This window comes from Argentina silus, assembly GCF_951799395.1.
Source record: "Argentina silus genome assembly, chromosome: 18".
NCBI lineage: Eukaryota > Metazoa > Chordata > Actinopteri > Argentiniformes > Argentinidae > Argentina > Argentina silus.
Genome location: NC_139672.1, coordinates 2,970,105 through 2,982,483, shown reverse-complemented (window position 1 = coordinate 2,982,483; position 12,379 = coordinate 2,970,105). Strand labels below are relative to the sequence as shown.

At 46.3% G+C, this 12,379-nt stretch overlaps 1 protein-coding gene across 1 annotated transcript; it reads left to right on the top strand.

The window, feature by feature from the left end:
- Positions 1–1,083: 1,083 nt before the first annotated feature.
- Positions 1,084–9,004, top strand: jcadb (junctional cadherin 5 associated b; the record flags this gene model as incomplete). The annotated part of the gene is given in 4 exon segments (XM_083690412.1): positions 1,084–1,412; positions 4,090–5,095; positions 5,097–8,298; positions 8,970–9,004. Coding segments are annotated over 4 exon segments (4,572 nt in total).
- Between the last annotated feature and the right edge of the window lie 3,375 nt (positions 9,005–12,379).

The window sequence follows — 12,379 nt, the reverse complement described above, 5'->3', positions numbered from 1 at the left end:
TGGAATTGGGTCTCCCTACTGTATATTTGTTAATGGAGACAGTTTGTTGCTTTGTGGTTGGTGTACTGTACACTTTTCAGTACCTTTGCATTAATCTATTCCCAAGCTGTACTCGCAGTAGTTTGACAAACACGAAACACAGTTTCTGTTTGTCTCTTGGCTCACACACACTGCCACACTATAGTACATTTAACTCAAAGCAGAATGTCCTCCTGTACATTAAATAATGGTAATTCCATTACTGAAGAAGTTGTTATTGTTGTCAGTTGAATGAACAGAGTATTATAAATAGTAGTTTATGTGTCTGATCTGAAGATCCTTATCCAATATTAATGGAAAATTGGTATCACAGGACCTGGTCATACAGTACCCAATAGACATCGTGAGAATCAGCCACAAGAATGTAGAGTTCTGTATCTATTCTGTATAGTAGCTATGCAACCTACCTGGAATCTCAGAATCTCTCATGAATGCAATTCTGCTATTGTGGTTGCAATGGAAGGGAGGTTTACTGCAGGTTATTAGGCAGAATGACAGTGGGAATATCATCAGAGCTGTTGTGCTAGTTTTCCCTGTCTCCATCCGACATCCTAGTTCTCTTTAACACAGACGTGTGAAGGCGTGATCACTATGAGTGTTACCTTTAAACACAGTACTGGGAAGGTAAATTATCACTACGAGTGTTACCTTTAAACACAGTACTGTGAAGGTTTGTGATCACTATGAGTGTTACCTTTAAACACAGTACTGTGAAGGTTTATGATCACTATGAGTGTTACTTTTAAACACAGTACTGTGAAGGTTTGTGATCACTATGAATGTTACCTTTTAACACAGTACTGTGAAGGCGTGATCAGTATTAATGTTACCTTTCCTCCCTCCTGTCTCTCTCCCTGTTCTCCCCTCAGTGATGGCCTCCTCTAAGCAGCTGTGCTCCGGCTTCCACCAGCACTGCGCATAAGGAATACACACACCTTCGCCCTCCTGCCAGCAAGAGAGAGAGAGAGAGAGAGCGAGAGACAGAGTGAGAGAGAGAGAGGGAGAGAGAGAGAGAGAGAGAGAGAGAGAGAGAGAGACACCACCATGTACAGCGTGGAGGACCTCCTCATTTCTCACGGATACAAATTGCCCAAGAGCGGCCCCCCTTCCGCCACCACGCCTTACGACAAACCGCGCCACGCCGACTGCCACCGTGAAATCGCGGAGAGCAGGCCTCCTGGTCGCGGAACGTTGAACGGGTCTGAGGCGGCGGACAGGGGGGCCGTCATCTACGGCAGCAGGCAGGCGCTGGCGAAGGGCTACCCCGGCGACAGCGAGAACGCTGGGGAGAGGAACCAAAGGAGAAAAGAAGCTGGCAGCGGTAACCTAGGTGACGCACAGCCCCTAGGTGATTCTCTTGCCACGGATAGCGGGTGAGTGAGTCCCCCCGCCCCCCTCTCTCTCCCTCTCTCTCTCTCTCTCTCCCTCTTTTGAGATCCCCCCTACCTTCCCTTCTCTTCTTTTTTTTCTTCCCTTCCTTGCCGGGGCCCTTCGGCATAGCATGCAAAGCCGAGCCACTCTGTCTGCACTGCGCAGGGCTTTTTTTCACCCTTTCCTCCCCCCCCCCCCCCCTTTTCCCTCCTTCCAGAGCTGCAGATAGATACAGTGAGGCTGCAGCACCACTGGCTGTGATATGAGGAATTATGTAAAGGTGCTCAGTAGAGGCTGGCGGAGGTAGAAATCGGAGGATTGGCTCATTGTAATGCATGGGATGGAACAAGGAATGGCATCAAACACACGTTCCGTTCCATGCACCACAATGAGCCGTTCTCCGGTTTCCACCTCCACCACTGCTCCTTCTGCTCCGCTGAGTTATTTGCATTAGCATGTGAATCCATGCTTACAGGGAACGCTCTCTCCATGAAATCCACCCCACTATCCACCAACACTACTAGTGGAAGCATCATTACAGCACAAGCAGCACCACGCACACTGGGACACACCATGTAAACAACAGCATAGGCAGGTCTGGGCTCAGAGAACTGTACAAATCTTGAAGGGACATTACACTCAAACATCTACATTCATCAGACGCTCTCAAACCTCAGACGTAGTCTAATGTCAACATGAGTTGATATTGATTTTTGAGTGTAATGTCCCTTTAAGAGCATCACCACCACACTGTAAACAGAAGCACACTGAAACACACTGACGCCCCACACTCACTCCTCAAAGTAAGGGTGTTGCTAGGCAGTACTGGGTGTTGCTGTAGCACCCTTATCCATGGATTCAAGGTTAGAGGTCCTTAGATAATGTGTTGAGGTCACACTGCATTGTGTTGTCCCTATACACCTGTAATTACACAAGTAACAACATTGTATTGTATATGTGGTTACACTGTACATTTGTAAATGCTTTTGGTACATTTGTAAATGCTTTTTTTGCTTGGTAAATGTGGTGATCGGTTTGTGTTATTATTGTTCAGTGCTTCATTACTGAATTGGAATAAGGACGGTTACTTTAAAATAACCCACCAATAAGGAGTATTTAGCTCTATCAATATTTCACACGATACTCCAGTTGTTTTGATCAGGATAATCTGGATTAAGAAAAGACATCCTTTATGGACTCCACAACACCAGTCGTTTGGTAATCCAACCTGGATATACGATTTTACAGCTCTTCAGAGCTGACATTGTTTAGTCCATCACAGTAGCCTCACCCATGCTGGCTGCTGTCTGTGGGACTGAGAGCGTGCATGTCTGAATGAGACTGACCATGTGGACATAATCACTCAGCCTGAAGGGCCATTCTTGGCTCTTGGTATTTGAAGCTTGATTCATATTGAGAGAATCAGAATACAGAATGTAGAATGCAGAATGTAGAATGTAGAATGCACTGATTGGAATTATTATTAGGCCCAGAGTAATATATTAGTATTAGTTCTAATATACCACTCTGATTAGGCCTACATGATTGAATTTAGGCCTATTTTAGATTTTTTGAGATAGGCAATTAACAAGTTACATGAAAGTGACATGAAGTGAATTGAAATGTTCCCCATACACCACACTTTAAAACATTTTTAACGTTTTTTCCTTCAGAATATATCCATATAAGAAAATAAATAGCTTTAGTGTTTATTTCCCAATTTATATAGGAAATAAAGAAGATTTTGAAGTATTGTCATTTTCTACAGCCCTACTGTAGTTGCCAGACAAGTATGCTTAAATTGTTCTGGATTGAGTGTCACATGATATAAACAAGAAAAGTCAATACTTTCTGGTCAGACTAGAAGCGTGTCAGCAGCAGTATCGGCAGCAGCAGCAGTAGCATATTACCAGCTTTCAGAATTAAGGTCAGCGTGTGTTTTAATATGCAGATCATATTGCAGCAGCCGCACAATTTCACGCTATCTTCAAGGGAGTTGGGAGCCGCTGACTCAAGCACTTCCGTCAGATATGTGCTGGCTCTCTTCTCCCTCTCTTGGGTTGCGATCGGAGAGACTGATTCCTCTCTCTAGTCTACTCCCAAAGCCAAAACACCAAGCTTGGAAGCTTGCCAGACATACCGCATTTAAAATGTCACAATTATCAATATCACAGATCGTATCAAATCACGGCAGGTTGGTCAGCAGCTTTGTGTCATCACAGTTAATGTGGAGGCGTGGTTGGGTTTCAGAGTCCCAGATGAAGCTCATTGATTCATCTTCTCTTTCTCTTTGATCTTGTTATGTGGGTGTCAAATGTTATGTTGTCTAAAGTTCAGCAGACTTGTTAATTACAAAGGGGGTAAACTTTATTTTGTTGATAAGATTACAAGTGTCTAACAGCCTGAAATGCCTCAGATTTAAAAAAATTTAAAAAAATTAAAAGTGGCCCATGTAACCTCAACTAACTAACTAATACTCTGGCCAGCTTTTTTGTTTTAGTTATTCCATTTTTGTGTGAAATAAATACGTTTTGATTTCGTTATACAGTCCAAAAGCATATTTGTGATTTTCCATGGTAATGAATGAATGTTTTCCCACATACATCTACATGATGCATTATTTTATCATTAACATAACATAACATCATTAACATTAAGCTTTCCTTTCCTACCTCCTAGGTTCTACGACACGCCCAGCTTGACCTACTCCTCTGAGCAGCCAGCATTACTAGAAGAGAGGGATGTGTCCTACTGGAGGAGGAGAGGCCAGGACTTCAGCGTCCTCCTGGATTACGCCGACGGCAGGGAGCTGAGGGCGTCCGCCGGCTTCCTCAAGGCAACAGAGGCATCATGGAGACCACAGGGACTGATCGCAGAGGAGTACAGGGTGGAGAGGCAGCAGCAGCATCAACAGCATCTACAGCTATGGGAGGACACCTCCTGGCTGAGGGATCCCGACGCGGCCCCAGGGCAGTTGAGAGTGACGGGGGAGCGGAAGTGCCAGAGCCTGGGCACGGAGGAGTGGAAGCCAGCGGTGGGGCTGGGGAGGCAGCTGTCGGATGGGGAGGGGGACAGGTGGGCTCAGGAGCAGCAGCACCGCCTGAGGACTACAGAGGGCGCTGTCCTCCCCAGAACGAAAGCCAAGTCCCAGTCCCTCCCTAGAGTGCTGTCGCCCGATATTACTGAGCATTCTGACATAGGCCTAGTGGCCCAGTCCAGAGCAGGTCTAGCTGACAGACAGAGGGTAAACAGCACCGTCTTCTCCGGGCCTTATAGTAGGTATTACTACAGCGCTGCCATTGGCAGGGACAGGTGGGCCAGGAATGGCGGCTGGCCGAGCGGCCAGGTTGCACTTTTACCAAAGCCCAGGTTCAGCAGGCCTGTCAAGCCTCCGTCATACGAGATTCACCAGCAGACTAGGGGTAGCTCAGAGACGCTCGCCATTGAACCAGGGGGGCAAAACAAACCACAAAAAGACAGGCCTATCTATTATCACCCCCGTGGCGGAGAGCTGCAGAGACAGGACTATTTCGCACAACACTCCGCCATCTTTGGTATGGAACCTCCCGGTTACATCCCACCCCCGTCTTACAGGAGACCCCCGCCTCCCCCCCAGAGAGGGGGTCAAATCAACCGCAATGAAGTGATGAACTATAGGTGGAGGGGGGAGGCTCTGCAGTGGAGGGGGGGAGGGGGGAGGGCCTGTGAGCTCGGAGGCGGGCAGGTGGTTCTCCAGACAGACGGGAGGCTCCTGGTTGGAGCACTACGGGGAGAGAGGTGTTGTGCCCTATCGGAAACAGGTGGTGCATCCTGGCTACACAGAGGAGCAGCTGGGAGTGGGACACGTTCGTTATTTACCCTTCGACGACCCGCGAGTGAGACATACTATCTCAGGAGGGCCTGGCGGAAATTCTCTCACTGACTCGGACAAGATCCGAAACATCAACAAAGAGATTCCCTCCGCTAAGGTTTTAGGACAATCTACACATGATAGTGCCTTTTCCCCCCCACAGGGGCTATCTCTCAATACCGACAGCCGCAAGACATCTCTCAACGACAACGACAGTAATAGATGGTGCAACAGGGGTATAATGATCAAAGGAAGTGATACTAGTGTAGCTACTGACCAAAGCTGTGTTAATTACCCCACAGCTTTTCAGGTTAGACCCCCTCCACAGAGCAGGCATGTAGACCCAGGCATGTCAGAACCTGTGACTCAAGTGAAAAAGAGTGAACCTGACCCAGAGAAAGAGAAACCGAAGAATGTGAAAAAGAAACTTAGCGAGACAATATTCTGTTTGGTATCTGTTCCTGTTCCCCCACCACCACCGCCCACCGGGACGTCACGCGATCAGAACAATAACGACGAGAAGAAGCCGCTGCCACCAGACCCAGTAGACAGCCCTAGCGAGAACAAAACTGGCCACTTAACAAACCAAAGTCTCCAAAGCACATCTTCAGCCGAGGCTGAGCTGCAAGCACTAACCGGTAGCATAGCGAGCAGCAGATCGAGCAGCAAAGTTGCGAGAAGACCCCCCTGTTGTAGGCCCCCTAAGATCAACCATCACAAGGAGCTCAAATTATCCGGATCCTGGCCAGGGAACCAGTACCGAGACCAGGAGACCCAAACTAGCCCCGAGGCCAAAAAGCCTGCCCCTCCTCCTCCTCTCCCAGGTCCTGAAAACAAGGAAGCACAAGACCCCGCGGCCCTCCCAGGACCCGACAGCGTCACCTCCCCAGACAGTGTGAATAGTAGCAGCAGCACCGCATTCAGCTACCCCATAAAGGGGGTGAAGAGCCTGAAACCCTCCAGCAACAGCGCCTTCTCCAGGACGTCCTCTTTCTCCAGCCAGCTGAACAAGAGCACAGCTCAGCCGCCATCAGCACCACCACCGCCCCCACCTCCACCACCACCATCATCCTCAGGAAACGACGTGGAGGAGGAGGCCAAACCAGCAGCCTGCCCGGGCCCCGGAGGGCAAGAGGCCTTCGGACAGTTCCTCCTGAAGCCCATCAGCCGGCGACCCTGGGATGCCATCGAGGAGCTGGAGTCCATCAACAAGGAGCTCCAGGACCAGCAGCAGAGCCAGAACCAGAACCTGGGCGCAAAGCGGCCAAGCGTGGACCAGTGCATCGAGGACCTAAACGAGGCCTACAAGGACATCCTAGAGCTAGGCACTGCCAGCAATAACGTCCCCACCACTGGCGCAGTGCAGATCCCAGAGCGTATAAAGATAAGGCTGGTGGGAGCGGAGCCACTCAGCAAGCCTAGCAGCCTTAGACGCAGTATGGAGAGCTGGACGGTGTCCGTCGACCCCGAGTTCAGGGAGGTCAAGAGCGCCTTCTCTAGGCCGGCGGGGAAGTCGGTGACCTTCAGCAAGCAGCTGAGAGAGGAACTCCCCGTCCCGCCACGGGAGCCGGGCTCAGGCTCGGGATTCAGAGATTACAGGGTCATTTCAAACTTCTCGCAGAGGAGGAACAGCGACGGCAGGACAGTGAAGCTGGACCTACTGGACGAGCCACCAGAGACGCCACTTAGTGACTTCAGCCCGACGACGTCAACGCACACAGCAGCTGAGGTCCCCTGGGCGGACAGACAGCCCATGCAGGATGCCTCCACCCTCACCAGTCCCCCCGATTATGAGGACATATGTCAGTCTCTTCAGAAGTCTCGAGACTCGACAGAGGTCAATAAAACGCTCACGGCCAAATCAAAACCTGGGGGTAGTGGTGACGCAGAAGCTCCCCAGGGTGCCTGTGGTGCTGACTCTGAGGCGGAATGTCCCATTTGTAAAAAAGAGAGCGAGACTCAGATGAGGCAGATACCAATGCCTCCGCTACACGAGGAGGAAAGCTCAGACTCGACCAATCAAAACAGCCCGACTGACAGTAGCAGTAGCAGTGATCCACAGTGTGCTGCATCAGAAAGCCCCACTGAGGACAGAGACACAGAGGCGGGACCTGCCGATTCTGACTCAAATCAATCAGTGTCTAATCCCGGCCCTGATTGGAGGAGGCAGCTGTCATTAACAGATAAGAATGTTGGGGGTGACGAGAAGGCCAATCAGGCTGAGGGAGAGGACCTCGGCAAACTATATGAGGTAAAATCTGCCGAGGGCATCCCAGAGAATGAATCCATAGAGGAGAGGGCAGCTAGGATATTAGGGATTGACGTGCCTGCAGAGTCCCTGGTCACTGGAGAACACAGGGTTAGGGAGCTAGAGCCAGCAGCAGGGGAGGAGATTCAATTAACAGAAAGTGACCCTGTTATTGCAGGAGAAGCTCCGGAAAGCAGTGTAAATGAACAGACATTGAATGTGAAAGATGAGTGTGAGGAAGAGGAAGTTATACGGTCTACGGTGCCTGATAAACAGGAGGAGCCACAAGATAAGGAGACACAGGAAGTCCAAGAACCCCCCAGGAGGAGTAGCGGAGTGTGGACCCATTTGGGTCGAGAGCCGGTTTTACCAGAGTTTCCACCGGACAGACTCCCACTCTCGGTCCCCCTCAACCCAGACCACACGCTGTCTCTCAGTGTGGAGGGAGAGAGAAGGAGCAGAGGCCCATCGCAGCGCATCGAGGAACTGCAGGACAAGCTGACCACCTCCCCCAGCCGGGTGGCGCTAGAGCGTCTGGCGAGGATGAAGGAGGTGGACTCTGTGTCCCGCATGAGACGCCTCAGCATCAGGAGCACAGACTCTGGGGAGGGGGAGGCAGAGGGGGAGAGGGCGGGGGAACGGGAGGCCAACGGTGGCAGGAGAGAAGAGGAGCCCCCCCCAACTCTCCAGAGAGACACAGTGTCAGTGGAGGACAGAGAGGTCGGCCTCTCTCCACCGCAGGTCTCTGAAGAGACAGTGTTGCAAGATGAGGAGGTGCCATCTCTCTCAGGTAGAGTAAACCACTTTACAAAATCACTTTAAAAGTAAAAAGTCAAAGTCAAACAGAGTGGACTATAGATTTACACTGCTTGTTTCAAATAAATGTTTTTAATGTTAATGTTTTTTTCAAATTTGTGCAAATTCACCATCAAGGATAATAACCCTAACATTGAAATGTAATTGTTGTAAAGTTGAAAAGAGAGTGAAAACTGAATCATTTTCTCAGGAAATCAAATGTTGATTATTACAAACAGAATCATACTCATTGGTTCTGACTAGTTTAGGCTGCTAACATTGAGGTGTATGCTAGAAATGTACAGAGAGAGAGAAAAGAGAGGTGAAAATTTAATTATTTTGTGGAATTTAATCAACCAGACCAGCTTCCTTTCTTAGGAAGCCAAACAATGCATATTGATTACATTTTGAAATGACAAACAGAATCGCAGCATTTGGTTTGAAGTTGAGGTTGCTAGGACAAATAGTGTAATTTAATGGAACTGAATTTCAAGCAGTGAGGCCTTTGCTGTTGTTATTGACATTCCCCACAAGATGGGGTTGTTGTCCAGTCATCGTTCAAGTCAACTAACATCCTGAACAACTGAAAGAAAAATGAGTGAAAAATAAATATTCACATCTTATTTCCTTCCCTCTAAAATCCATCTCCCTTTCTCTGTGTCGCAGAGGCTTATGACCCAAGCCGAGTGGAGAGAGTGTAGAGAGACTGCACTACGTCGCCCCGTCATCTCCATCAGAGGTTTTAGCTCCAACACTGTGACCTGGCTGTTCACTAGAATGCCTTCATCTCATCCAGACACAGAAATGGCCTTCTTGTCCGACAAGAGCATTGTGTAACACCCTCACCCGCGGCGTCGTCGAGTACTAAGAGTGCTGTTCCACTGCCAAAAGGGAGGTGTCCCCCCACCTAGGGGCAGCTTCCAAGTCCAACTACCCCCCCCCCCCATCCCCCTTACCCTCCCACCTCCACCACCACCTCCGTCCCACGACCCATCCTCTATTTGGGTTTCGACTTGTCAGTCTTCTTGTAGCGGCTTCGGCTTTGTCCTCTCTATTCTATCCTCCCTGATGCGTTTTTTCATTGGCAGATATTATGCAATTCTGTCGTGCGTATAAAACTTAAAAACTTGTCCATAGTGAATACAGTTGAGTCATTATCAAACATTCTGTGCGATTCTGTTCGTTTACGGGCGAGCTGTTTAGATATGAATGTAAGCACTTATGTTTTACAACAAAAGTAGACATAGGAGAATAATCGTTATAAAAAGCTGTTCAGTTGCATTCAGAGTCAGTTACACCAAAATAAGTTACATTTTGATTGTTATGCAGGAGAGGCGGTGAAAAATGTATTTTGTTGGACGTCAATGTCTTTGGCTGAAGAACTGTTTTCGTTTTCAGATGAATCGATCGATCAACCAATCAATCAATGAATCAACCAACCAATCAATCAATCAATCAATGAATCAACCAACCAATCAATCAATCCGTCTATTATTTTTATACATTGTGCCCTGTCTCATCGCTTCCCAGCACACTGTTACCATTACCCATGGATCTCTTCAATGAAGAGTGACTCTCTATAGCATAACGATAAATCAGTGATTGATATGTTTTCTGTGAGGCATTGGTTCTACATTATGGGGTGGGAGGGAGTTGCCTTCTGTATCCAGAAGTGCATTTAAAGGCTGGATCAGGTTTAAGATCACTCTGGGTAGTTTTAATGTTAAATCTGGTGTATAGCTCTATTTTCCAGGTAATTTCAGGAAGCAATAAATGGTACGGTGCGTGTACAGTACAGTAGTATAAGGTGTGACTTAACCAGAGGTATATGGATTATAGTAAAAAAAAAAAAAAAAGAAAAAGAAAAGAAAAGAAAAAAAAAGAATAAAAGATAGAGCAATATTGTCGTACAAAACAGCTCAGTGGCTTTAGGGGAGCTGGGTACCATTGTCAGGAATTCCATTGTGAACCAGCCATCATTCTACTGTAATCATCCCACAGCTATATGGAAATGTGTCAGGGTGTGGGTGTGCTTATGCTGCGTTCAAGTGCTCCTCGGAAATCGGAAACATTGACATTTTCGACTCGGTTTCCCACTCTGAGCTATCTCGGAATTAGCCAATAGGGAGCTCTACGCAACATCGTATGGTAAAACTTGGTGGGAAGTTTCCGAGGAGCACTTGAATGCATCGTTATTTCATCATAGATATGTATATCTGTGTCCATATCTACATGTGTATCGAAAGAGACTACATTTCACTGAATATTTATTTTTGTTATCATTGAATTGTTAATCAGTTTGCATAATGTACAAAATAAAGTATATTTTAAATATTTTAAGAGATATTTTGTATTTAAACCATGATATTTTATTTCTCCACACAACGTTGATCAAGTTGAAAGTATCATCATGTCTGTACAGTGCCATAATGAGAATATATCATTTTCTAGTGCTTTAAAACAAAAGAGAGACTTATGGACGGATGACCCTTAGTGTGCCTTGAAGGTTAAAGGTTAAAGGTGAAAGGTGGAGGGTCGTCATTGTTTTGACCTGATGGGATAATCTGATTGTGCCATGAGTCCCTATTTAATAGTGCTTTTCACATGCTGTAAGAAAAAAAAGAGTTGATGTTGGACGCTCGCTATGATATTTGATACATCGATTCCATCTCAGTTCTGCTCTTCTGTTTACGGTCCAGTGTGGCCACCTCTCTTATTTTTGTCTTTGTATGTCTTCCAAACCAAATCATGTACTGTTTTGTCGCTGATTCATAGCAACATGTTTAGAAATAAAATCTGAAAATCCATTATTTTATCCATGCAGCCAAACATTTCTTTCTACAGTGAGCTAGTTTTGAGTGGACTGCCGTCAATTATACAATCGTTAGTGAGAAGAGATGTACAATGCATTGATAAAGGTGCGCATCCACAGCCAATCTGTTCTGCTCTGTGTTAAAGCTAAATACATCACTGTTCAGTCATGCAGTTTTACAGCTTACAGGATACTGTAATGTAGCATTATTGCCGTTGTAGCATTTAATTGACTTAGAACTTTGTCTTAAGGTTGATATTTCTGACGGACATACAGACATTTGGAATAATCATGTCGCCTTAGGCAATCGTGTGCATTACATTAAACTTAAGGCAATGCCAAATAGTTACTTAATGGAGCACTGTTTTTCATATTTTAGATTTTACAAACAAACAACTTGTGGTTCTGCCTTTTCCTAAGCTAGAGAGGTACAGTAGCAATGTTGACTGCATACATGGTGTCTGCCCTTCACTCTCTACACTGTGGGGTCATTGAATCAGAACTGTGCAATTTAGTCCAACATAAACAAACACTTCTCAAAATGCACAAAGTCACAGACAAACAAGGGGAACGGGGTAATGGCCAAGATAGAATTCAGTAGTTCACAAGAGTTCATTGGTCAATATCAAACAGGACAAACTGGAGGGTACACATAATTACTACTTTGCATTTCGTTCAAAATATCATCGATTCTTATGACTGACTATGCTTTGAGGCCTCAGTCTTAAGACGTAAACTGCCCCTCGCGACACTAAAATGGCCATTAAAAGTACATTCAACCCCATGAATTGGCATGCCAGATGAAACTTGGTGTCATTTGACTTTTTGTACTGCAGGTTATGTGCAACATGAATAATTATGCACACTTGTTGTAATATTTTCTATTTTCATATGAGATTTAAGTGCTTTTTGTACTTACCGACATCTTTTTTTCTTCCTTGCATGAAATGCAAGAGAGAGGAGGGAAAAAGGTTTTTGCATACAGTATATTTGCATTTGGTACTCCCTTAGTCGAACCGATGGGCAACCATTATCTTTCATAATTTGATTTACGAAACTATGCCAAGTATTTAAAAGCTATTTTTAGAGTAAATCAAAAGAGAACTCATTCATTTATTTTTCTTTCAGGCATACCTTTACCTTTGTATTGATGAATATGAGCATAATACATAGTCATATGATTGTGCTACTGTTGTATGATACTGCAGTCTGATTCATAAATAAACTCTTTGCATGAAGGCTGTGTTTGTGATCAATTGGATAT